At 40.8% G+C, this 25,815-nt stretch overlaps 4 protein-coding genes across 5 annotated transcripts in view; 3 read left to right on the top strand and 1 right to left on the bottom strand.

The window, feature by feature from the left end:
• Positions 1 to 409: 409 nt before the first annotated feature.
• On the top strand, positions 410 to 10,760 carry nt5dc3 (5'-nucleotidase domain containing 3). The gene is made up of 14 exons (XM_074677830.1): positions 410 to 824; positions 2,167 to 2,351; positions 2,558 to 2,632; positions 2,730 to 2,785; positions 2,939 to 3,029; positions 3,122 to 3,259; positions 4,139 to 4,199; positions 4,382 to 4,484; positions 5,875 to 5,976; positions 6,126 to 6,207; positions 6,322 to 6,408; positions 9,167 to 9,307; positions 9,389 to 9,453; positions 9,544 to 10,760. The coding sequence occupies exons 1-14, from the start codon at positions 539 to 541 to the stop codon at positions 9,809 to 9,811; spliced, it is 1,740 nt and encodes a 579-aa protein (XP_074533931.1). The 5' UTR covers positions 410 to 538; the 3' UTR covers positions 9,812 to 10,760.
• A 530-nt stretch (positions 10,761 to 11,290) lies between these two features.
• Positions 11,291 to 13,774, top strand: LOC141796514 (parapinopsin-like). Its single transcript, XM_074677680.1, has 4 exons — positions 11,291 to 11,669; positions 12,211 to 12,539; positions 12,632 to 12,877; positions 13,616 to 13,774. The coding sequence occupies exons 1-4, from the start codon at positions 11,312 to 11,314 to the stop codon at positions 13,772 to 13,774; spliced, it is 1,092 nt and encodes a 363-aa protein (XP_074533781.1). The 5' UTR covers positions 11,291 to 11,311.
• A 3,805-nt stretch (positions 13,775 to 17,579) lies between these two features.
• LOC141796248 (uncharacterized) lies at positions 17,580 to 19,761 on the top strand. The gene is made up of 2 exons (XM_074677238.1): positions 17,580 to 19,124; positions 19,444 to 19,761. The coding sequence occupies exons 1-2, from the start codon at positions 17,580 to 17,582 to the stop codon at positions 19,597 to 19,599; spliced, it is 1,701 nt and encodes a 566-aa protein (XP_074533339.1). The 3' UTR covers positions 19,600 to 19,761.
• A 281-nt stretch (positions 19,762 to 20,042) lies between these two features.
• The window catches only part of LOC141796513 (A-type voltage-gated potassium channel KCND2-like), a 39,414-nt gene continuing 33,641 nt past the window's right edge, over positions 20,043 to 25,815 (bottom strand). For both annotated transcript variants that reach the window (XM_074677678.1, XM_074677679.1), the window contains 3 exons: positions 24,799 to 24,897; positions 23,563 to 23,783; positions 20,043 to 21,670 (listed from right to left, as the gene is read on the bottom strand). In XM_074677678.1, coding sequence (XP_074533779.1) covers positions 21,493 to 21,670; positions 23,563 to 23,783; positions 24,799 to 24,897 — 498 coding nt within the window. In that variant the 3' untranslated portion in view covers positions 20,043 to 21,492. The remainder of the gene's footprint in view (positions 21,671 to 23,562; positions 23,784 to 24,798; positions 24,898 to 25,815) is intronic.

Genomic DNA, 25,815 nt, shown 5'->3' with positions numbered 1-25,815 from the left:
GCTGGTCACAATGGTCTACTTACAGGAACTGTCAGCTATAATCTAACTTCATATTGTATATGACTATATTTATGATTCATATTTATCATTATCTCTCCTATTAAATCAAAATCTCGAGTCAAAAATCTGACTTTCCGTCATACACTAGTAAACACACTTTGTTATCAGGTTTTGTGTATTTCAAATATTTTCGTTTATAATCTTCACATTTTGTATTTTAAAGAGAAAATCCTGTCGTTTCACAGAGTTACACCATCTGACTATTGAAAAGGCTGCTCTCTTTCTGCACCATGCACATTTGATTCATGTACCAGGTAACACTGATTTCAGTGACTGAGTGGAAAGCAGGAAGACTTCAACTCGAGACGCATCGGTCTCTGATTGGCTGCCCTGCTGGGACTATCCCTAATGCGGAAGTGACGTACAACGCACCCGTCCAGGGACTCTCTCGGTATTTACAGGGAGCCTGTCAACTCCATGCGATCGTGTGAGAGCCCTCCGCGACCTACAAACGGGCCGCCACACATTATCCGGAGCCATGGCGCCCTTGTCTGTGCCCCTGTCGTCTCTGCTAAAGCACAGAGACTGTCTGCAGAGGGTGAATGTTTTCTGTAATGCAGCTCAGAGTTTACGTCAGCGGCCGCTCAGATCTCGCTTATGGAAACGGAATTTCGGTGCAGCAACACAGGCAGTCGGTGAATTCCTGACAAGCCAGAACAGACCCAAAAACTACGCAGCATCTGTTTGTAGGAGCTCCTCAAGCGGTCCGGACGCAGCAGAGAGGCTGTGGTCTATTTACAATGAAACCAAGAGGCAGACTGAAGGTATGGACTCTGTTAAAACTCTAAATAGGCCAATCAGATGTATCAATGCGGTCATCTATGCCCGTATCTGCCTTATGACCCTGTAATGACTAATGGTTATTGCAGAATAAACTGCACTATACTTACTCAGCCTTCTTAAAACAAACAGGCACAGCACATATGGTAGTCAAAACTTACATCTCAAACATTTCATTGACTTGATGTAGAGCAGAATATATGGACATTTATGGAAATTTTGATGTTATATACTGTGTTAATGTCAGACATATTTGGTATTTTGTCCAACTCTAATATTGCGGCACAAAAGTCATTTATCAACCTTTAAGGAACTTGGTTTGTTTCAAATCAAGTACTTTGAAAATAAAGTGAACAAAGAAAATGGATCATGCTGTTGTGCATGTGAAGATGTACTAGAATTTTCTTTTTAAAGTTTTTATACTCCTGTAAAAAGTGAGCAGATTTAAATCAGACAAGGTTCAGTCCCTAAAATCAGCAACTTTCATACTACAATAAAAAAACAAAATTCTCCTAGTGTTTTTTTTCTGTGTATGATATATTGTAACACTTTATATATAGTCCCATTAAACAGGAAGTCCATGTGTATGTTTAGGATATTGCAAGCCGAAGTGAAAGACTTGATTGATTGTATGTCTTGTTTCAAGAAACTTATCAAGAAAGTTTTGCCCTGCATCAACAGCTATAAATACACATAAATAACATTAAATTCCTAATAAATGACTCAAAATATTGAGAAAAGATTTATAATATGGCTTGTCAGTACAGCTAACATGAAGTGATCAGTAATGAAACTAATAAACCTGGTAACTACTTAAAACAAATAGTTAACTAGTTAGTCGTGACTACAAAACAACACCAAGATTTTGAGACAATATATGACTTAAATGTTTTGAGATTCTTCATTCATTCATTCATTTTCTCAACCGCTTATCCTGTTCAGGGTCGCGGGGTTTTGAGATTCTTATTAAAGATAACTCAGTTGTGAAAAGGGTTTTGAAGCTTACTTCAGTATGACACTGGGCTGTGTTTGCCTCTGTGTTACTGTAACTTAAGGTATACGATTAAAAAGTTTTTACAAATTTCTAATCCTTCTCCAACAAGTAAATTAAAACGTTTTAGAGCATGCCAATTGAATTACTTGATTGTTTTTTTGTTGTTGTTGTTTTTTTTATTTAATGATTTTTTTTTCATTTACACATCCAAAATCAATCCATCAATCTATAAATACACAACAAAAAGTTATAGTAGTATGAAATCACTTTTCCCATTAACGTTTCACGTAATGACACAGATGAAATCTAACCTCACCTTTCTCTCCTCTCAGATTTGATCCCCGTCATATCCACCAACTCCATCGACCCTGACATCATCTTTGCCAACAATGAGATGAGCCTGAGAGACATCGAAATCTATGGCTTTGACTATGACTACACACTCGCCTTTTACTCCCGCCACCTCCACACTCTCATCTTCAACATCGCACGGGACATCCTCATCTCCAAGCACAGGGTGGGTGCATTATCTTTTCTCTTCCTGGTATTTCAAACAGAGTTAGTTTTTGATACAGAGCTTTTTACCACAGTTTAGACCCAGTATAGGCCTTTTGTTTCATTGCTTTAATATTCTGACTTGTTTACAGATCAGTGAATAGATGCCCTTTTTGTCTCTAAAAACCTCAGTCCGTCTCAATTTATTGTTATATTGTTATTTTTCAGTACCCTGAGGGTCTGCGAAAGTACGAGTATGTTCCTAATTTTGCTGTAAGAGGACTTCACTATGACGTTCAGAAGGTGAGGGGGTCTTTCCTTTACAGCACAAAAACTGTCACAGGGCTTCAGTCTGAGGGTAAAGATCATTTTTTGTGTAAATATTGAATATTTGTCATAGGCACTGCTGATGAAGATAGATGCTTTTCACTACATTCAGCTGGGGACAGTATACAGGTACTGTAGCTGACTTACATATACAGCATTGATCATTACATGCAACATTTTTTAGAGCTTTTGTGTAATTCCCCTCACTCTTAGGCCATCGCACATGCTTGAAATAATGATTTGAATTGTCCAATGATTTTGAAACTTTGAACTCTTCTTCAGGGGTCTTCATCCAGTTCCCGATGAGGAAGTGATCGCCATGTACGAAGGCTGTCACGTACCTCTCGAGATCATGAGCGACTTCTACGGAAAGGTGATTATCACTCCCTTCTTTTTTATGGCTTTTAATTAGACAAACACATTTAAAATCAACAGAATTTATTGACTTTAGTGATTGTTCTGCAGAGCTCTCATGGCCACACAATGAAACAGTTCATGGATATTTTCTCCCTGCCTGAGATGACACTCCTCTCTTGTGTAAATGACTTCTTCATGAGCCACAACATCGACTATGAGCCCGTCCACCTTTACAAAGATGTAAAGGTGAGTTGTCTTGACTTCTTTGAACAACTTTAATGAGTTTTTAAAGGAACTGTGCGCTCAATACTTGAAAGGCCCCATCTGCTTTCTTTGTTTTGTCTGTCTCAGGTGTGAAAAACAGAAATTGTTCAGTATTTACATGTTTGCAGTGTGCCGTGTTACTTCATCCATTCTGCGCTGTTTTATTTTTAGCTCTGAAAAACCGGTGTCTAATTTTAGTCAACAAGCGCGCGCCTCCAGCCATCTGCGTGTGTTCTCTGGTGGCTCTACTGCTTCAGAGGGGGAGAGAAAGAGGGGGCGGGGGGATGAGTGCCGTCTTCTTCTCCTCTTTTGAGGGCAGCTGTCATGCTGGTCCTGTCTCTTCTGTGTGACGCTGCAGTGTTTTTGACAGATTGCTGTCATTAAAAGCCCTCACACTCACTCACTGTTCTACGAGTGCCTCTCATATCTATTCAAGGACACCCTGCTTGTTCTTTTCTTCTCTCACCAAGCCTGATTTATTATGCAGCATCAACCTTCTCTTTTTTTTCTTTTAATTTCAGTGCATCAAATAATCACTGCATATGATAAAGCTCCTTCAGATGTGTCCTTAAAAGAGCAGCTCTGCACAGACGAGCCTATTTACTCATGCACTGATTCAAAAAGCTAAGTTTCTCTGCTGGAAACTTGCTACAAATGTTCTCCCTGTGTCACCAAAGTGCAAAACTCCAGGGCTTTGCTTTTCATGTTTCATTTGTATTCAGATATGTGCTTTCCTTTGTGCCACAGAGTCAACCGTTTATACGCAGGCTAAAAGTGTTGCTACTGGAGATGAATGCTAACATTGTGTCAGTGATGTGACGACTTCTTGGCTGAGGGCTGTTTACGTTTCCCTCTTCACAGGAAGCCATTAGAGACGTTCACGTCAAGGGTATAATGTACCGCGCTGTGGAGGCAGATATCGGTAATGTTCTCTGATTTCTATCTCTTTGAACTGGTACATAAGACATTATAAAACCACATCATAAAAAAACTTTCATTGTTAAAAAGCCAGTGATATGAAAAAAAAGTTATGTCTGGGCAAACGCTCTCACTTTCTCCCAACCTTCCCCAATGTCTTTTTCTGTCTGTTTTCATATTTTGCAGAGAAATATATTTGTTACGGTGAGCAGAGCCACGCTGTGCTGAAGAAGCTGTCAGAGCATGGAAAAAAGATGTTCCTCATTACCAACAGCCCATTTGACTTTGTGTAAGTGCAAGAAAGCTGTGTGCATGATTAATTAAAAATGTCATGAGTTAGTGTGCTTATGTTTTACTGCTGCTGCGGTTTAAAGCCCTAACATATATAAAGAGGTAAACGTGCATTGAGGGCTTTGTATCCACATTAATTATGTAGTTATTTGTAAGTCAGAGACAATTAGCATCTATTTAAGCCAAGCAAAAAATCATCCGCTTGATGTTTCCAACCTGAAAAGGCTCAGAGTTCATAACAATGTCATTCTGAACTGATTGATTTTGCATGAATCCATTGTCACAAAAGAGAGGGGAGGTGTGCTCCCCCTGCATCAGGTTCCGACATTCCACATAGGCACATGGAAAAGCAGGGAACTCCCAGAGCAGAGCCATACAGCCAAATTTAAGTTACTGCATGCACATAATTCATTATTTTGACAAGAGTAGTTCTGACTTCTGAGGACTTGACAGATTAAATCTTGACAAACAGAACTACACAAACAAATTAAAGCCTTCTGATATCAGCCTGTCTTTGTTGTTACTCTGTAAGAAGTCCAGAAAAAAAGAGACAAGTCTCCAGAGAAGCAGAATCACAGCTGCTGTCAACATGATGGAATTTACAAATGTCCAAGTTTTCGAATGCATTATTCTTCCAAATGTTTTGACTTTGCTCTATAAACTTTACACGTGATAACTCCAACAAATGTATCTGATGAGCTAATATTGGCCTGGTGGTTTAAGTGTGCAGTGTTTGCTGCTTGGACTCTTAGTCCTGACTGTTAGCTGCATGTCTCCCCCTCAAACTCTCCTCCTCATGTTACGTGCCTCTCTTCTGCTGTCCTGTCGAGTAAAGGAAAAAAAGCCCCAAAATATCTCTAAAGTTATATACCGTCTGTATGTTTCTGTAATATTATTTCTCATTCGAGTCTAAAATGTCAGCACAAAATCCATTTATTTGTCAAATAAGAGTGCCCCTCTGCTGCTCTCATGTTAAGTCTTTAGTTTGTTATATTCGACAAATGTTTCTCCTTACTGCATGTGTTCTTTTCCTAATCTAATTTGGGGAAACAGGTGCTTGCTCCATAATTTTAAATGCTTACAAAAGAAAAAATGTTTATTGTAACATGCTCTATATAGATTTGTCGTTCTGTTAGAACTTCCAGAAGCAGACATTGCAGATTCAACACTTTCGAGGGTGCCGGCAGGCTTTAATTTTCTTTTTTACAACCTGAACCCAACCAGGCTTGCACAAACAAGTTAAACCTCTTTTTTGGAAAAGCATGTTGTTCGATTGTGACTAAATTTATACATAGTACTTAGGTGTTTTGCTGATGTAGTGATGAGTCCTCATGATGAGCTCTGAGATCCTGCTGACTCTCTAATCTCTGAATCTTTGTCCTTCACAGGGACCGAGGAATGAGCTACATCGTAGGGAAGGACTGGAGAGACCTGTTTGATGTTGTGATAGTCCAGGCGGATAAACCCGGTTTCTTCAATGACAGGAGGAAGTAGGTGTCTCTGTCCACACTCTGCCTCACTGGGCCACACATGTAGCATTTATAAATAGAGCTGTTACACTCCCTGTGAAGTGTCTATGTGTTAAAGAGCTCACAATATTACAAGCAGATAAGATATGCCTTTGTTGATTTTTCCTCAGGCCTTTCAGGCGTGTGACAGACAGAGGTGCTCTGCTGTGGGACCGGATTCACAAGCTGGAAAAGGGGCAGATCTACAAACAGGTGTTGTGTCAGGGAGTCACCATGACACACTTAATTAAAATGATGATTACAGCTCATATAACCCGCAATTGGTTTGTCTTTTAATGCGCCTTCATGTTTGCGTTTGTGTTGCAGGGAAACCTTTATGAGTTCCTGAGGCTGACCGGCTGGAGAGGATCCAAAGTGCTCTACTTTGGTGATCACATCTACAGTGACTTGGCAGTAAGTAACATTCAAACAGATTTACAACAAAGGAGCCTTCATAAACGCACTGTTGTATCACAGATTTTATAAACATATAGTGGAACACAGCTGCAATTATGCTTCATTTAACATGAGTGTGTTTCAGGAAGTCTTAGTTTCTAGATGCTGGAAGTTTCACACCTGGAGGCTCCAAACTAGAACAAAGATCTTAAAATAACCAGCATGTAGGATGTTACTCTTATTGCATGAAACCACATTACTGTCACTCTGCATTGGGACTGCTTGACAGCATTTTAATGAGTGTCACTGTCTCCTGGTATATCACACCTACAGAGCAGACTGTCACTACTTGTCATACCTGTATCTTAGAAACAGCTTCCTCCTTATCTTCTCTGAACAAACTAATAAGCATCAATGTTTTTCTGTTTATTATTGTGTCATGATGAGTTAAAGCGCCTTTGATGTGTTCATGTTTGATAAGCTGTAAATGGTGATAATGAAACACAGAGTTTACATCTTGGGTTTAATGCCTCCATGATGAAGGCAGCCAGCTGTCCAACATGTCGCCTCGCTTATTATGTCGCAGATGGAACATGGCGTTTGCGGTTTACAGTGACCACACTTAGAGACAGCCGCACTGTCGGTAGAGTGAGATTGTTACTGCCAGGCAAGAGGACATAGAGCTGGAGCTTCTCTGAGTTAATAAGCATTTACAGGGGAGTTAGGGAGGGGGCAGGGTTAATGCACCTATGCCTTACGAAGAATGCAAATTAAAAAATCACCCAATAATGTTCTTACTTTGCTGGATTTATCGGGATAGTCAACAGTATGCAAGTGTGGTCTCCTACTAAAGCTGCTATCCGTACGTGGATGGATGAATGCTAAAAGTATTATTAATGTGTTTAAGCGCTCAAAACAACAGAGAAGAGTTTAACAAGTCCATTAACAATTTTCCATCTAGATACACCAGCGGAAGTGACAGTATTGAAAAACCCTCACTGCCACATAGTAGAATTAAAGCAGACAAAAATACTTAAGTATATGGAAAGACACATACAACATATTAAACTCAAATGCCAGCGCAAAAAGGTAAAATAAAACAGATTAACTGATATAAGATGGTTTAAGGGCTCATGAAAAAAGAAAAAGTCAGTCTGTAATTTAACTGTTACCAGTGGGGTTTGGGCACTAGCAAATATTCCTTGATTGAGTGTATCACTGAAGATGCCTTGCTACTCATGAGCAATGTTAACATGAAAAATATGGACTATAGCTGGTGATTTGGTGGTGTTGGTGTTCTTCTTAGTGTACTAATTAATTTGAGGAAACATTTTCACTTTTACTCTTTTATGTCAAAAGTTGAGTAATTTTAAGACACTGATTTTGTAGTGTTGTATTTGTGGCTGCTTGCTGTCTGTCTGAAACATTGTTTAAGTCCCTGTGAAGACTTTCTAAGTGATCTTGAAAAAGTCTCACTTCCAGATATATGCTTGATCATATCCCCCAATTTAAAATGAGATTATAAGAGCCAAAGGAAGTTATTTCTAAATGCTACTTCTCAGCTTCAGACAGGTTTGATGCATGGCAAAGGGTCCCTACACTGGTCAACAAAGTTTAGTAGTGATAGGGGAAATCTGGACACTGGAGCTGCACTGTCAAAAAGAAAAAGGACAGAAGGGCAGCAGAAAGTTAGAATAGAGAGTGATAGAGCACAGGCTAAAAAACGGGTTGAGTTGTTAGTGAAAATGTTCATTCCAACCCACATGCAGCAGTTATTCGGCAGTGGTCTGTTCAAACTTGAGAGTCTATCAATAAAATGGAGAGTGAGGTTACGTTTGTTCTGTTTGGTGAGGTTGGAGTTGGTAGATGAGCACTGGTAGGACATAACCAGAATTCACGAATGTTACATGTTATGGATGCCCCAGAGCTCTGGGCTGTAAGTTGCACTACATATAGCCGTTACTAAACTACAGTACAAACTGAGTTTACAAGGTTTACCTGTTGTCCCGTTTCAAACAATAGCACTACGTAACTCTTAATGTATATGTTACCTCGTGGCTTTGTAATCGGGTAAAAAGTTGCCTTGACCAAAGAAATGTAGTATCAATTAAAAAGAAGATTGGCTCTCCCTTCATTTGCTTTACAACGCATGCTTTGGTAAAAGTCATGTCCTCATGACAGTGGATGCAAGTGCTAATAGGAAACAGAGTCTTTATCCCAGAAAAAACACTAGCTTTTCAAGATAGTGCTCACAGCCCATTTAATTTTGCTCCTATCTCTTGAAACAGCACACATTAAAAAAAAGATAAATAATAATGTCAGTGAGTTCTTATCCTGGATTTACAAAGGTCAAATAAAATACCCACTAAATTTAGACTGAGTTTTAAAATTTGACAGAATTCTAATTCTTAATTTAAAATAATTTTTAATTCCAGAATTGGTTTTATTCAAGAAAAGAACACAAAAATCCCAAATCCTAAAAGAATGATCTGTGTTATCTGTGGTTCCCGTTTGTTTCAATACATAAAAAAGGCAAAAAGGTGGAAGAGTTAAACTTGGCAGTGAAAAACAACAACACAGCTCCACAGTCCAAAATTCACAACACTATGATTTTGGAATCATATAGAGGATTGATAGCCACAATGGTAAACAGGTACACCTAAACAGAGTCTTTCTTTGACCTTTGACCTTTAGACCTGATATGAAGCAGAGGTGTTCACACATCACAGCATCAATGTAGGCTTCATTTCTTTGGACTTCCCCTTTTGTTTTGTAGGATCTGACTCTGAAGCATGGCTGGAGAACAGGTGCAATCATACCTGAGCTGAGGAAGGAGATTAAGATCATGAACACGGAGCAGTATATGCACATGATGGCCTGGTTACAGGCGCTGACCGGACTCATCGAACAGATGCAGGTCAGAAGGAAATATGAAGCTTTGGGACAATTAATCAGTTGTTTCTTTTATTTTCTCACAATTTATGCTGCTTTCAAACAGGTACACAGGGATCCAGAGTCTCAGGCTGTGGTAAAGGAATGGATCAGAGAAAGAGATGCAATGAGGTAATGATATCATTTGAATAAAGTTTGATAGCAGCCCTTAAGAGTCTCTGAAGTTTTATGGGCCTGGTTCATGTGTTTTTTTCCTTTTAGGCCACAGACAAAGGACATCTTCAACATTCAGTTCGGGAGTCTCTTCCGGACATACCACAACCCCACATACTTCTCCCGCCGACTCTCCCGCTTTGCTGACATCTACATGGCCTCCATCAGCTGCCTGCTCAACTACGACTTCCAGCATACCTTTTTCCCTCGCCGTACCCCACTGCAGCACGAGTCCCCCTTCTGGCCTGAGCACAGCCCTGCCAGTATGGGCAGCCTCTCCTCACAGCTCAGCAGCTCCAAGTTAGAGTCCGATTAGAATAGTACAGACTAGGGTTTTATATAAGCAGACTAAAATCAGGTTTACTTTCACATTTTGAGACATGGCATACATAGAGGGTGCATGCTGGGTTTTGAGATATGTGTTAAACTTGAGCACAGTTGTTCATTAAGCTTTAAACTAGTGGGTAAGTTAGTTGGTGTTTAAGAGGGGCTAGGTTTAGCTTTTCAGCCAAATGACTCTTCACACAATGAGTGTTTGTCATTTTAAAGAGAATATGCACTCCTCTTATTTTCATTTTATTACACAGATTTATGAAAAAACTGAATGCACTGATTATTTTAGGTTTGCATACTTTTGTTTTGGGGTTGGGGGGTCATTGTGTGTATGTGTGTGTGTGTGTGATGGAGAAATAAGGAGAAATTGTTGAAATTTACTGCAGTTACATAGTTAAAACAATAGGGGGCAGCCATACTCCAAGTCTATGTTGTAAAACTCCACGCTTTTAAGACTCTTTTATCCTCTGCTCCTGGGGATCTCTTAGATTGTAGGTAATGTGGGGACACTGGGAAATCACATTTAAATGTCAAACTTTGTTGCCTTAATCCCACATTACTCTGATGTATATATTTTTGTAACGGTCTAATTGAATGAGCAAGCTTTTCAATATCTTGCCGTGCAGCGGCCTAGTTCATCTCAGTTCAAACTGCACACATAACACACTCCACTCATTTCTGCGCAGAGATTTAACTGTTTGATCCAGTTCCACTCCACAGCCTGTAAACTTTCATCTGAGCAGTGAGAAATGTTTAATATTTGTCTGGGGAAAAAATAGAGCATCATGTCTATATTTAGCACAGAGTGTTTTTATTTGGTCTGTGAAGGCAGCACTGGGTTTGGTGTGTTAGACACTTTTTGCAGATATTGTTAAATATCCTGTTGTGCTGGAGAGGAAACTATTTAAATAATGAGCTGGAATCTTTGAGTTTTTAACTAAATGAAAAAAAAGGGAATTCTTCAATACTGGTGGCCATAATATGACTTCACGGTTTATTTGTATTTGTCTGTGTTAGTTTAAACATTTCTTGATGATGTCTCTTTTTATTTCACTATTTATTAAAATGTACATGGCTGAATAACGTGTGCCAAGTGTTTATTTCAGTTTTAAAACAACTAAATATGGTTGGATAACTGTTAATTACATTAAGTCTATAAAGGAGAAATAATGAACAATTTGGAAGTTAATTTTCTAGGCTACTTATCCTGCCTCCACTTTCCAATTGTCATTACAATAATAGGCCTTGATTTATAATCCCTCTTAATCTTGTTACGAAATAATATCCCAAAATGCATTCGAGGCTTTCTCTATCAGGCAGGTGCACCATCAGAGATCTTGGAAAATGAACAAAGCCGGGTGGTTTAACGGGATCAGAAATGATAAGATCGCTGACGCCGTGTCCTGAGCCGAGCAGAGTGCCTGTGGGTTCAGAACCAGGGCTCAGACTTTGCTCCTCTGGACCTGGACTTCATATCAGCACCATGGACAGAAACAGCACGCTGTGGGGCTCCGGCCCTCAGCCTCCATCCATCCACCTCCCCGCCGGACCGGGGACGGTGGCGCCCACCATCTTTCCTCGCGTGGGCTACAGCGTGCTGTCTTTCCTGATGTTCATCAACACGGTGCTAACGGTGCTCAACAACAGCCTGGTCATAGCTGTCATGATGAGGAACCCGTCTCTGCTGCAGCCCATGAACGTCTTCATCCTCAGTCTGGCGGTGTCTGACCTCATGATCGGCCTCTGTGGATCCCTGGTGGTCACCATCACCAACTACCAGGGATCCTTCTTCATTGGACACGCAGCCTGCGTCTTTCAGGGGTTTGCCGTCAATTATTTTGGTAAGTTGAGCAGCGAACAAACAGTTTTTGTATTTTAAAAAACCTTTGATATTATTTTTTCTGGGTGTCGATCCTTCACAACTCTAAAATATCTGTACACTCCAGGATGTTTAAGTTTGAGTTACACTCTTTAAAGCTCACAGCTAATTCCATCAGGTCACAGGATTTAAATCTGGAGAGTTCAGGTAAAGGTAAGAGAATGGAAAGTGGTATATGAGAAAAAAATAAGACTAAAAAAATGCAAAAGTGCAACAATTTTGCAAGGTTTCACATTTAATGTTTTTTTTTGTTAGAGACAAACTTCTCAAATATTTTCTTTTTAAATAAAGGTAGATCACGCTCAACAGCTTGTCAGAGGGATGTTCAGAGCCTTTGATTGATACCTCTGTATAAAGTCTATATGATATGTTGAAAACAGTTAAACTGTGTAACCTCCTTTTAAATCGTAGGTAAATAAGTTTAAAATGTCTATTAAAAATGACATTAAAAGGATATAAAAAGCTGAAAAGTGGACTTTTAGCCTTGATTTTCCCTGTCACAGGTCTGGTGTCACTGTGGACTCTAACCCTCCTTGCCTATGAGCGCTACAATGTGGTGTGCAAGCCCAGAGCTGGCCTCAGGTTGAGCATGAGAAGAAGCATCATGGGGCTGCTGTTCATCTGGATCTTCTGCTTGTTCTGGGCCGTGGCTCCACTGTTCGGCTGGAGCTCCTATGGCCCAGAGGGAGTCCAGACCTCCTGCTCTCTGGCCTGGGAGGAGAGATCATGGAGCAACTACAGCTACCTCATCCTCTACACACTCCTGTGCTTCATCTTTCCTGTAGCAGTCATCATCTACTGCTACTCCCAAGTGCTAAAATCCATGAACAGGGTGTGTTCAAGATCACATTTTTCACCTGGTTGTTAAACTTTATAAACCTAGACAAGCTTTCAGTGAGTGTTGTGTTACCTTTCTGCTTGTAGCTGAACAGGAGTGTGGAGCTCCAGGGTGGGCGATCCAGCCAGGAGGAGAACCAACACGCCATTAGTATGGTCCTTGCTATGGTTACAGCTTTCTTCGTCTGCTGGCTGCCCTACACTGCTCTGTCTGTGGTGGTAGTTGTGGATCCAGAGCTCTACATCCCACCGATTGTTGCTACCATGCCGATGTACTTTGCCAAGACCAGCCCTGTCTACAACCCGATCATCTACTTCATGTCCAACAAGCAGGTCTGAGTGAAGACTGACTTGTTTGCAGCATTATTTATAGAGAGCTAACATGTAATCTTTGAAGAAGAAAAAAACTTTAAAAAAGCATGTCAGAACCTGAAACATAATGACCCAAAACATACCAACGACCCAAAATGTAATTTAAAAAAATTATGTAATAAAACCTGAGACGTAATAACTGGTTGATAATGTAGCAAAAGTTCTGAGCTCGAAATGTAATTAAAAAAATGTTATAAAAACCAAAATGTTGTAACGGCAAAAAATGGCAAAACGTTACATACATATTTGGTTTTATAACGTTTTTTTATTACATTTTGAGTCCTCTTAAAGGAAATTGGCGTAGCAAATGGGCACAAAATCTCTTTGAACTATAAGTAGTCTGCAAATGATACATCAGTGCAATGGGAGGAGAGTATCTTAATATAGCAGTCTAAGCTGATAGCAGCATTGATAGTCTTGTTCATGGCAGCCCTGAGCCAGCCCTAACCATGACCTGTATCAGAAATGAATGTCACAAAAGTTTCAAGACTACTCCTTGCCTTAGGGTTAAGAGGAGAACATGTTTGCCCTTGAGACCCTATGTGTTAGATGGTTGCTAAGGAAAAAGAGCTGAATACCAAAGTTTATACCTCCCATATTATTCTTTACATTAGTAATTATATGGATGGAAAAAAACATATTTCAAAGTTAAGAAGCTAACTGAAGTGTTATCAATTGTAATGTTTCCATGTCCCACAGTTTCGTGATGCAGCTCTGGAGGTTCTGTCCTGCGGTCGCTACATCCCCCACGCGCCTACCGCCTCCATCAGCATCAACATGCGCCCTTTAAGCAGGAGGAGCCGGCTGACCTCATTAAGCAGGAGTGTCAACACGCACAGCAAGGTGTTGCCCCTGTGACTAAAACGACAAGAAGCTGCCATGCACGGTTGTCAGTGTCGACCGATGCCTTGTCGGGGACACAGACCTGCACAACCCCAGGTCTCTGAGGGACATCTGCACTGGGGGGCCAGGGGAAACCTGGTCAGCGCAGAGACTGAAGACTGATATCCTGAAGAGTGCATTCTTTGTTATTAGGATTATCTAAGAGGAGTTAGTTTTTGTATATTATAGCATATTAATGTGCTGAATAGTGTTTTTTGTAGTTATCACGCAACTCTTTTTTCTAGAATAATACAACTATTCTGTTTTAGTTTTATATATTTTGTCTGTGGCGATCTTGACATGGTAACATTTGCAGGTGAGTGCTGTGTGCGTGTGAGGATGAGCCAAAAGATGTTGAAAGAGGTGATAAAAACTGACAGAGTTGTCTTGTATGAGAGATTGTATCCATTTCCTCCATCTTTGTGTATTTTTCACAAGAAAAAGTTGAAATAAAACTAAGATGCAGAGATACACTGCAGAGAAGTGACAGCTGACCTTTTCCCTCCTTATCATTTTGCAGATAAATAAAATGCACTTGACCTGTTTTCATGCAACCCCTTTTTGTTTTATGAGACCTTTCTCTGGACACAAATACCTGTATCATTTACGTAAGTCTGACACATGTTGCACTCCCCTTTCTATAGAATATCATTTCAATAAACAAAATCAATGAAAACAAGCTCTCTTGTTACATCAACACTCACCCTGAGGCTGCATAATATCCTTGCTGTGGGTCAGTTGTGGCCTTCCCCTCAGCTCACACCGCCCAGACTAAAAGAAACATCACATTTGATTGCTACATTAAGTAAAACATGGTTAGATATGTAAGCACCTGTCTGAATGCTGATTTTCTTGGCGCAATTCTTTATCAGTTGTTGAGAAATTGCATCGTAATCTGCTGTCCCTAAGGTTGTTACAGGGTAATACGTTCCAGGGCACATATAACAACACCAACAAAATCAGCAACGGGTAATTTTGGGAAACATGTATTTGTTTTGACTGGCTTGCCTTCTTGATCTTACTTGTTTTTTAATCTCTGTAGACAGTTCAGATGGGGATTAGACGGTTCAGAGAAGGATGACATAATGACAATGTCACTACAGCCTGATTCAAAGCCTGACGCCTGAGGTCACACTGGGTCACCACAAATCAAGATTAATGTGCATCACTGAATAAAGATGAAGGCTGAGGACACGGTGACGGGGAAGTTTTAAAGTTTTTAAGTTAGCACAGCATCTGGGGTATGAAGTTCTGTTGAAAGTCACTGACTGCTCTGTGATTTGATCAAAGTGGGATATTAAATCATTATTCAACTTGTAATCTCTATCATCAGTTTGATTCTAATGCAGTTGGTTACTGCAAACCTCTTTGCAACCTACTTCCAGCTCAGCACCTCCTCTTATGCTGTGTCTGATTTTATCAGTGTCATACATACGGTTACTAAAACTCACCCTGTTCTGTACCTGGGAGTCTTTGTTGCTGCTGCTTTACCTGCCCTCATGAAGTTAGAGAAGATGTGCTCAACCCCACCTCAGACTGTGGCATTCCACATAGGCAGGTGGAAGGGTTGGGGGCTCATTACCACACATAACTCATTGCATGCAAATAGAGTTAGGATTTATGGAGCGCTTTTTACATCACTCTCTGAGGCTCAGCTGTTGCTACAACCCTCTTGGATGATAACTGGTTTCCCTTGATATGACTTTTAGTTTAACTTTAAATTTTCAGAAACAAAACCTTATACAGGGACTCTCAATACACTACAGATTTTTTTTTTAGTCCTTAAACCCTTTTTAACCCACTATACCAAGTCTGCCGGGGCAAATCTTTACATTGTTCCATGCTGTAGTGTCATTTTTTGCATACATTTTTTTCAATACATCAATAACCCTTATATCCCAAACTTTAACAAAATGTAAAGACCCAGACTAGATAAATTACTATATACGCTTAAAAAAAAGTCACATTTTGCACATATTTTTCTAAATACAGAAATGTCATGGCTGTATCCTGCTCACATCCCTGATGGACTTAATCACCTGGAAAGTGGTTCAGTGTTCAGAGTCTGCAAGGGCATAAAATGGTATAACTCAGAATGGGACAACGCTTTGCAACTTCTCACATAACCTCCATGTCAGAAGCATTATGAATTTAGTATTGCACAGGTTTTAGTTTGAAATAATGGAATTTTCTTCCAATACACACCTATGAGTCGAACAGTTTATCCACAAAACTGAAGCAACATCAGAACAAAAAATATTTATACTACATTGAATGAACTGCTCATACAGTGTGTGTCAATATATACATTTGGGCAGATCAAGGCTGTTTCATACGTTAATTCTTGAAGACAGGCAGATATATTTCTGAATCATCAACAATGGTTTTTAATTTCTAAAATTCTTGTTTGCCTCCTTTTTGTTTAATTTTCTGTGTTACATGTTCGTTTACCCTGCTGTTTTTGTAGCCTTCCCATGAGAAACCCATATTCTTGTGGTTTCATTTCACTTTGTCATGAATTGTGGGTAAATCCCTCACGCCAAGTCTGAAAATATGGCCACTTATGGAAAGGGTGCATAAAAGGCTCAAAAAGTCAGCACTTTAGATTGGACCAGGGTGTGGGTTTAGACTAGTGGTTAAAACTTTGCATTTCATATATTAAGGCCACAGTCCTGGACTGAGCAGTCTGGGTTTGATTCCAATCTGCAGGCTCCAGCCGTTCTCCACTCTCAGCACTTTCTCTGAGTAAAGGCACAAGAGTCAATAAAGAAACTCGAGGACCAAGTTCTGGGCACATTTATTCAGAAGGGATCCAAACGACTGTAATTGAGGCCTCTGAAGAAATATTTCAGATGCTCCTGTATTATAAAGTTTTTAGGTTTGTGTTATTATTTTTGGGCTCAACTTTTGTTTTGTTGTCCCATTTTTTTCTCACATCCTCGACACAGTTTTACGTGCTTGATATCATTTAACTGTTACATAAAATCAAAGTCTAAATGTCCATCACTTCTATTCTTTTTCATGTATCCTCCCCCTGAGGTGTCATTTGAACATCTGTTTTACAAAAAACAGACTGTTTTTATTGTAGTTCAAAACATTTTCTCTTTCTGCTTTTATTTTGACTGACTTTTTGATCAGTGTTAAAAGCAGGATGGTCAGGGGGAAAATGTTTTGTGATGATCTAATCCCAGATTTGGCATAGTCAGTAAGCTTGCACATTTGAGGCAAAGAGCATTTCACACTTTATCTCCAAACAGGATTACACAGTGTCATGCTTTAATCCAGCAGCATGGCTCCCTTTATTTCCTCAGCCAATTCAGAAAAGTCCTGAATCATCCATCTGGCCCGCTTAATGCAAAGCTTTTAACCTTTGTGAGGTCCTGTATGAAATGAAATGGACAGCTGTTCGTGTCAAACGCACAAGCATGACCTGAGCATCAGGGAGCCATACCATCACCATCATTACATTTGGCTTTGTATAAATTCATATCAGGACGAAGAGAGTAGTGCTATAACCAATTTTCAATTAACAACATGGCCCCCCTCCCCTGTTGTCTGTGCTGTGAATACACAGCACAGTGTTTAATGAATGTGAAGAGGGAGCTCTCCCAGGTGACCTGCTGCTGCCGGGGAGTGATAATGAAAAGGGCGGATACTCAGGAAGAACTTGTCCAGGACGCAGGTTCTTCCATTCAGTGATAAACCATGAGTCAAGAAGCTTGTTTTATTTGAGTGTTACTGAACAAACAGATGTAAACATGTCGACTCTTTGAATCTGGAGATGAGAGGGCATCCTACACCTGCATGGGACTCTGGGAACAGCACCATCTATGAGGACTACACTGACATTGCCTTTGTTGCTGCAAACTGCCTGATTTTGTTGATCACCTCTGTCGTCGGGGTTGGAGCGAATATTTTTGTCATACTCGCAGTTTATAACCAGAAATCTCTCCAGTCTTGGAATAATGCGCTGGTGGTGAATCTTGCAGTTATCGACATTCTCAGATGCACAATAGACTGTCCTCTCCTCTTCACCATCATCATCACCGTGCATCTGAGAGGGCGCCTGGACAAGCTGGTCTGTGATGCACAGGTGGCCTCTTTCTCCTTCAGCTGCTGCATTCAGCTGCTGACACTGGCTTGTATCAGTGCAGAGAGATACCAGGCCATCGCTCAGCCCTTTAAAACCAACCAGAGAAAGAAGAGGATCATGCTTCTCATTCCTCTCACGTGGACTGTGGCTATTCTTGTTGCTGGTTTTTGTCTCATATTTTTGAAGGACTCACCTGTGCATGCAAAATGCACAGGCTTACTGGAAGAAAGATCACCCACCTACTCTTATGACACCTTTGGACTGTACATGTTGTTTCCACTTTGGGCAATTTGCTTTGCTGTTATTATCAGATTCTATGGATGCATTTTTCTCCTCGTGAGATCTCACAATCGCAAAATATTTGACAAAGGCATACTTTTGGTTTCAAAGAAAGATAAAGTAGACTTGAAACCTAATGAGGAAGCAACCACAACTGTGGAAATGGGAACTGGAAACCCTGAGCAGAGCCAGATCAGAAGAGATGGTGATGCTGATGTGTTGACACAAGTTGAACCAGATTCATCAAAAAGAGATTCAAAAGCTGCTCTGCTGACCTCGGCAGAAGCTCCTCAGAGTGTCCCCGTCAGTTTGGAGGATAAGAAAAAAATCAGAAGTACTATAGAGATAACTGACCTGGAAATAGAACACCAACCTTCTGACACAAAGGTTAAAGCACCAACAGAGGAGAAATCTTTAAAAACAGAGTGCTCCAACTCATCTGATACAAAACCTGCAGAAAGCCCATCAGTAAATAAAGCTGCTGGCAGTAAGAGCTCAACTACAGAGGCTCAGAAAGTGTCAAGCAATTTGGAAACAGAGAAGCAGTCCAAAGAGGGATCTAAAACTGAGAAAGCACCCTCTGAAATGAAAGAAACCCGACCCCCACAGGTGGAGAATCCTGAATCCACATCTGTTTTACAGAGCCACCAAAAACAACCCAAGAAAAGCGACACTGGAAACACACTGCCGGTGATCACAGTAGATCCAGTGTCCTCGTTACCACCGGTCTCTATCAACACCCCTGAACCAGAAGCTGCACAACCAAACATCGAGTGCATAGGAGCTGTTTGCATGATGCCTTCGAAAGCACAGAAAGAGAGAGCGAACAAGAAGAAGGAGAGTAAACTGGCAAAGCGTGCCGGCTACATATGTGTAACATTCCTCTTATTCTGGCTGCCGCTGATCACAACCATTCTGGTGAATGTGGCTGTTCACAGAAACAAGAACACACCGGTAAGTACTCAGAGAGGTGAGGACGCTGGGTGCGCTTTTGCATTTTGTGTTTCAAAATGTGTGAAATGAAGAGTTTGTCTGAATTGGGTAATTATCTCTGCTCTGAAGGTGTGTTTGATGAATTACTGAGGAGGTTTCTTGCTTCAGGTTCACTTAAATACATTTTCACATAATAAAAAATGACATCTGTGTCCCTAACCGCTGCCTTGTGACCACATTTGGGTCCAGAGCCCTATGTTGAAAGCCTCTCTTCTGTAAGTTCAGAGCTGTTACATAAAGTCTGTTTTCTGACACTATATAATTTTCAATCGTTTCACAGATGAAAATCACCCAGCATGTGGAGATTTTGTCCATGTCTATCGCCTGCATCACATCACTGAGTGACCCCATCATCTACGCTGCAGTGAACCCTCAGTTTCGCACAGAGTTCTTCAGAATTAAAAACAGGATTGAATCCATATTCAATAAGAAATGATCACATTTCCACTGCTCTCCAAGTCACACTGGACCAAATGACCAGATTCAATATTCACAGTGTAACTGAATATTAAGATGGTTAACATTTGCCCAGTTTGTTCAAATATTAACTGAATTGAACCCCTGATGTCAAGGCAGGAATTTCTCTGTGGGTATAGGAGGCCCATTATTTTATATGCTGCTGTGATATCTGAAATTTAATATTGGCTGGCTTCTCAGCAGTCTCTAAACACTACAGAGCAGAGGCGCCGCATGCTGGGACAGGCTGCCAGAGCAGACGCAAAGAGCCCAGCAGGAAGACCATCTCTGTCAAACAATCTTGTGGCTGTCTCCTGAGACCCTGCACCGCTCAGGACCCACCGCTGAGCTGGTCAGGTCCTCACACGTCCTGCAGCAACACCTTGTTAATATCTCATCCTCTCATTAGTGATGTAAGCAAAATATTATGAAACCTTCCCAAATGCGCTTCAGAGAAGAGTGGAAAAGAAAAGACATGGGTCATTGCAGGATGTTTGAGTAGAGCTACAGTATTTATTCTATCCACTGCACCAAATGCACAATGTGTGATTATTTCTCCCTTTTCCTCACCCCTTATATATGTTCTCCATGACAAGATTTGTATTTTATTAAAAGCGAAGTGTTTACATCATAACATCCCAGCCTCCTATGTCCTTTAATCAATCTCATGTTTACTGACAAACCTCCAACAAGAAGCAGAGACATACTTTTTTTTTTAATAAAACAGAAGTCTGCAATGACAGCATGCAAATCCTTAATTCAACCAGGAAACAGACAGAAAGAGTATGCCAACGACTGTCAACTAAATCTAGAAAGAAGAGGAGCCAACTTCAAATGCAGCTGATAAAGTTCTAACCCAGATATTTACAGTATGAAAAATGTACAAAATGGCCTTTAACACAGTGAAATCTACCAAGTCTCGCTTAGGAATATCGTAATTCAAGAGGAACATGATGAATTTGATGTTTTACACTCTTAAAGTGGTTGTTCCAGGTCAATACTTAAGAGTCCACATAAGGGTTAGTATTAGTTAACACTCACTCATATTTCTACCTCGTGACCTAACTAATATGTACCCTGTATAGTTCTCCATATTGATTGTTAATTAATGACAGTGGCTTTCACATAGATCCATATCAGAATGTCAAGTTATGTAAGCTAACACAGATTTTATCATTTTGTCATTTTCACTTGCACATTTCACAAACATGTCGGGATGCGGAGAATATTTTACTCATCGAGCGATGACATCAACCAGTTAATGAGTCCATTCATGAATATTCACAACAGTTTTCCATTCCTTCGGGTGAATGTTTTCTGAATTTACAACAGTGAGGGGACTCATAGAAACCAGTCAATCGAGGGGTTCCAACATAATCAGATGTGCATGTGAGGTGAATGTTTGAAAAGTGTGGTTCGACGGGTGTAATATTCACAAAGATGGCCTTCTGTCAATGGATATGTGTGCTTTGTCATCAGAGGCCATCGGGAATGAGCTTTGTAACATCTGCCTTTCCTCCTTGGAATCAGAAGACAACAAGTACGACTACATTACATATTCAAAAATAAAGTTTTTTTTCTCAGTAGTTTTAGGCAACAACGATAACCAACACAATCCCCACGCCTCCTCTCTCTGCTGTGCTTTAAAGGAGCAGGATCTGCTGGTTTTGCTCTTTATATCCAAGGCAGCCGTCTTGCGCTCTAATACCATGCAGAGTTTGACATCAGATGAGATCACTACTTCAAAAAACCCCCGACTTCTGCTAAGCTTATAATCCCACTAGATTATGGCAGGTTGATGCTCGGTGGTCCCTCTCCTCAGCAGCTGGTGCTTTTTCTTGAGACCAGTTAGCTGATCGGATAGGCGTGACATCTACAAGGCAGATACTCGGACAATGTTGCTCTGAGAGTATGCAGTGGTGGTGGTGGAGCCGTGCCCGTCTGATGAGGTCACAACGGGGGCTGAGAGGCTGACCATGGAGGGAGTGATGTAAGATTCGTCGATTTTTAAGGGCACAGTCTCATCCAATTTGGCGTTCAGGCTGGAGCGGCTGTAAAAGAGAGCATGGGATGTAAGAGGGTGAGGGGGTACAAATCTTTTAGATATTTACACAGAGTTCATTCAAAGCTTCTCAGACAGAGTGATCAGATATTAAGATTATTAAGATTAACCTACACACAAAGGAGCTCTAAAGGCACTTGCTTTTTCATTTTCAGAGTTAACTTTGAGAGCCTTAAGTGAATAAACTGCAGATGAGGTCTGTGTGTAAAGAGCCAGTCATACATCAACTTCACTAAACACACATTTAATCCCTCACTGAGTGTCTGAACACAGTATGAACGGACTTTATGTTTATGTATGAGTAATATCACACCAGAAGTGTATTTTACCACATGTAATAGAATGTACAGCAAAAAAAAGTAATTCTCACCACCACAGGAAAAATGTTCACACTTAAATTAACGAGAAACTGATTCATCCAATTTACAGAATAACACTTTCCCCCACTAACCCTTCATCTTATCAGATAGTTTACAACGCCCCCTCACAGATACAGCTTTCTCTGTATAATCTACAGAACAAGCTGTTCATGTGTGAAAAGGGTCGATTTTTCCAGCGAAACCCACCGCAGAGTGATGTTGGTGGATTATCCAGAGTAACGGGGGACACTAAGAGGACATGTCGCTATTTGCTTTATTTACGTGAAAAACCACGAACGACTGAAGACAGCTCAATAAAATTCAATTCATTTGAAAGAAAAAAAAACAGTAAATTATCCCCGATGATATTAAAGTGTGTGCCAGAACAGAGATAAAGGGATATGACAACATTTTTTGTGTAAATTGCATGAGCTGACAATTTAATTTGGGCTGAGATTTGTGCTGAATTCAAAAAGCATGGTTAGGGTTATATGAATGTTTTATTTAACCCAGTAAAACCTGACCCATCAAAAAACAGCCAGAAAATCCTGTTTTGGAATAAAATCTACACACAAAGTACTGCTGTATCTTTTTGTTTGTGATAAACAATGTGTCCTATTTGACACACTGGGCGGTTTTGTAGTGTAGAAACTTTTTTAGTAAAGTTTTTAGTAAATATGCATTCTTTTAATGCAAAAAATACTTATCTGAAAAAAAATTAACAACTGAAATGTTATTCTTACCAAAGCTTCTTTAGTATTAGAGATGATTTTCCCCCAAAAAAGTGTGTGGATAATTTCAAGAAAGGAGTCATTTTGAAAAGAGCCAAAATACAACTTCAGCTGCCTGTAGTGGTCTGATTATCCTCAAAGGGGTAAAATACTTTATTAAAACAGGTTTTCAATGACACTGTACTTCAGAGGTCGTTGAAACTCATGTATCAATACAACAAACCTCAATTTGAGTTCAGAGTGGCACAACAATTTTGTCATTTTCGTTGGTGAGGAAGAGGGATCAATCACAGATTCAGAGAGATCTTCTTCATGTCTGTGAAAGAAACCGAAACTTAAAGCTGTACTGAAATTAAATTATAAAACTCAACCTCAAATGCACAAACTGAAATTGAATTTTGTAAGGAATAATGAGTTGGATTTTCAAGAAGGTTAGAAAACAATTTCAAAGCAAATACATTCATTTTCAAAACATTACTTTCAATTCCAGATCATGCTTTTCAATTTTATTATTGAATTCAGTTTCTAGCGGCACAAATCTCAGCCTATAATGTAAGATCTTTTCCAAGGATTCGAATAACACACAGTCTGTCCATGAAGAAAAAACCTTCATTTAATCTTTTACAAATGAGAAAGAAAAGCTTGAATTATTCAGTGAATGTAGGTTGTTAGAATTCAGTTTACGTTTAATTTTAATCATGCAGATCAATCATTTTCAAACTCTGCCTGATGAAAAACAAGACATAAACCAACCATGGAGGAAACTTAAGTATGAGTAGGAGCAGCACTACCTGTTGGCCATGGGCCTCTCTCTGATCTGGATGGTGCTGAGCTCCTGGTTGTTGGTGCTGGGCAGACTGAAGCTGCTCTTCTTCCTGTGGCGTCGGGAGCAGCATGAGCTGAGGCCGTGCGGGGATGAGGACAGTGAGGATGCACGCGAGCCCGACTTGTTCATCACGGAGATCTCCATGCAGTTGGCCTGGAACGTCTGCTCGTCCACAAACTCGTGGTTCTGCAGAGGGAGGTGGCGGGAATTCAGATGTCAACGCCACTCATGAATCACTCTATTACATCAATGATGGGCTCTGCTAAATAATGACTAAAGATGTTTCACAGTAAAGACTAAACAGACTGAACAGAATCCACAGCAAAATTGTTTAATAATTGGAAAATGAATCATCATGGGAATAGAAATATATTGGCCCAGATGTCCATATTAAGGGCCATCTGTGAAAACATTCACAACTGTTATCCCTGTGACGAACGAGCAGGACTTGAAGGTCAGATAAAAGTGTGCTTCAGGCTCTGCCAGCAGGTGGCAGCGTCGCCACACAGCCTTTGTGATAAGCTTTGAATCATGCATCTTGTCTTCTTCCTTCCCCCGTCACTCTTCCATCTATAATGCACAATATGAGGAGCCTAATGTAAACATGTGCACTGCCATCTAAATGGCGTGGAGCCTTTATGGAGCTTTTCCCAGACGACATGCAAGCTTTTACTGGGGGGGAGGATGATATACGACAAGGAACACAGATTTGCTGCCTGTCTGTGTCTCTGTACAGAGCTGCAAGTGTAAAACTCACGTCACAGCGGAGCATTAAAGAGGCTCTTACAGCTCTGAATTATGCATACTGTAAAATTAAGTATGCTGGTTTGTTTGGGAGGAGTAATGTTGCTGGCTAGCAGAGTCATGTTATCTTTAGCATGTTCATGGAGAAGGGATTCAACATTTCCCAGCCCCATTTACAGCTATTTTTAACTCCCGCTGCATACCAAATGATGGTACAGTTTGTGCATGGATGAAAAAACTCACTTTGTTTCTATTTGTAATTCACTGTACCAGGCTGGCACTACTGATGGTACAGCACAAATGCAATCCTACATAAAAGGAACCGTTTTTTTTTTTTTCTTCCAGATAGCTATTTTAATCCGCTACAAAGAAAGTAAGAATGAAAGACAGCAGAGCGACTGTGTGTTTTCCAGTGGACACAGCTTTGAAGTTTCAGGGGGAAATAAAGGGATTTTACCGTGGTCTTCTCCAGGCAGTGCAGCAGGTGATGATGTTGGCTCTCAAACGGTGGGCTGGGGCTCTTCCCCACCAGGGCTTGTCCTGCCTCCTTGGAGGCCTTGGAACACACAAAGTGGGAGAAAACAACAGTGTAGATGAGCTGCTTCAGACTCTGCAAAGAAGCTGAGTCTCAGGCAAACAGCTAGTAATGGAGGCAAAGCATTGACGGTTGAAATGCAGATCTGTAGCACGGCAGCCAATCTACTGAGAACCTAGTGAGATGGGGATGTTTTAGAGGTGCATAGAGACGGTAGCTGATTACGACATGTTTCTCTGATAGAATTGGTTTTTCCATTTCGCTGATTTAGTGAAAAAAAAGACCAGAAGAGTCAAATTAGAGACTGGGCTCATTTCAGTGCAACAGCAGTGGCACACCTAGACACAGATCGAACAGATTGCACCAAACACAGCACAAGTTCTGGACCACAACACCACCAACACACTTTGATGAGGCTCTGCACGGCTCTGGATGGAAGGTATGTTGTGTTAGTCTGCACTACAATCCGGATGCTCTAGAAATAACACACACAGTACACACACAGCAGATCAAAAACAGAGTTCAGAGGAGATGCAGGCTGCGCAGACAGTCTCCACAGGCGACCTACTGTCCCGTAAGCCTTTGGTCCCCCCTCTTCCCCTCCAAACCCTGTTGGACAGACATGCAGAGCTTGGTCATGAGTCAGTGTGACTGAGATGGCCGTGCTCCACCAGAAGGCGAGTGCGCCTGCCTGGCCCCACTCCTGCTGTATGGACGGAGAGAGAGCGTCGACGAAGCATGTCAATGCCGGGGCTGAGAGGTGTGATGTAGGAGAAAGGACGATCACACTGAAGCACTGGAATGACAGCAGCCCCTGTGTTACAGCATGAGAAGCACCCCCCTCAATCCCCCCCCGTGTGAGGTGGCATGGCCCCCCCGCCCCACCCCGAGCAGAGCGGCATGCAAGCGCCAGCGAGGCCCCGGTCAATCAGCCCCCGA

This window comes from Halichoeres trimaculatus, unplaced genomic scaffold (assembly GCF_033239565.1).
Source record: "Halichoeres trimaculatus isolate MK-OKI-2021-1 unplaced genomic scaffold, fHalTri1.1 fHalTri1_scaffold_10, whole genome shotgun sequence".
Classification (NCBI taxonomy): domain Eukaryota; kingdom Metazoa; phylum Chordata; class Actinopteri; order Labriformes; family Labridae; genus Halichoeres; species Halichoeres trimaculatus.
The sequence above is the reverse complement of the archived record's forward strand: the minus strand, read 5'-3'. Positions and strand labels throughout refer to the sequence as shown.

Coding starts and splice junctions, on each gene's coding strand:
- nt5dc3 (XM_074677830.1), top strand. CDS start 539: ATGGCGCCCTTGTCTGTGCCCCTGTCGTCTCTGCTAAAGCACAGAGAC. Junction 825..2,166: donor AACCAAGAGGCAGACTGAAG/GTATGGACTCTG, acceptor CTCTCCTCTCAG/ATTTGATCCCCGTCATATCC. Junction 9,454..9,543: donor AGAGAAAGAGATGCAATGAG/GTAATGATATCA, acceptor TTTTCCTTTTAG/GCCACAGACAAAGGACATCT.
- LOC141796248 (XM_074677238.1), top strand. CDS start 17,580: ATGAGAGGGCATCCTACACCTGCATGGGACTCTGGGAACAGCACCATC. Junction 19,125..19,443: donor ACAGAAACAAGAACACACCG/GTAAGTACTCAG, acceptor ATCGTTTCACAG/ATGAAAATCACCCAGCATGT.
- LOC141796514 (XM_074677680.1), top strand. CDS start 11,312: ATGGACAGAAACAGCACGCTGTGGGGCTCCGGCCCTCAGCCTCCATCC. Junction 12,540..12,631: donor TGCTAAAATCCATGAACAGG/GTGTGTTCAAGA, acceptor TTCTGCTTGTAG/CTGAACAGGAGTGTGGAGCT. Junction 12,878..13,615: donor ACTTCATGTCCAACAAGCAG/GTCTGAGTGAAG, acceptor CATGTCCCACAG/TTTCGTGATGCAGCTCTGGA.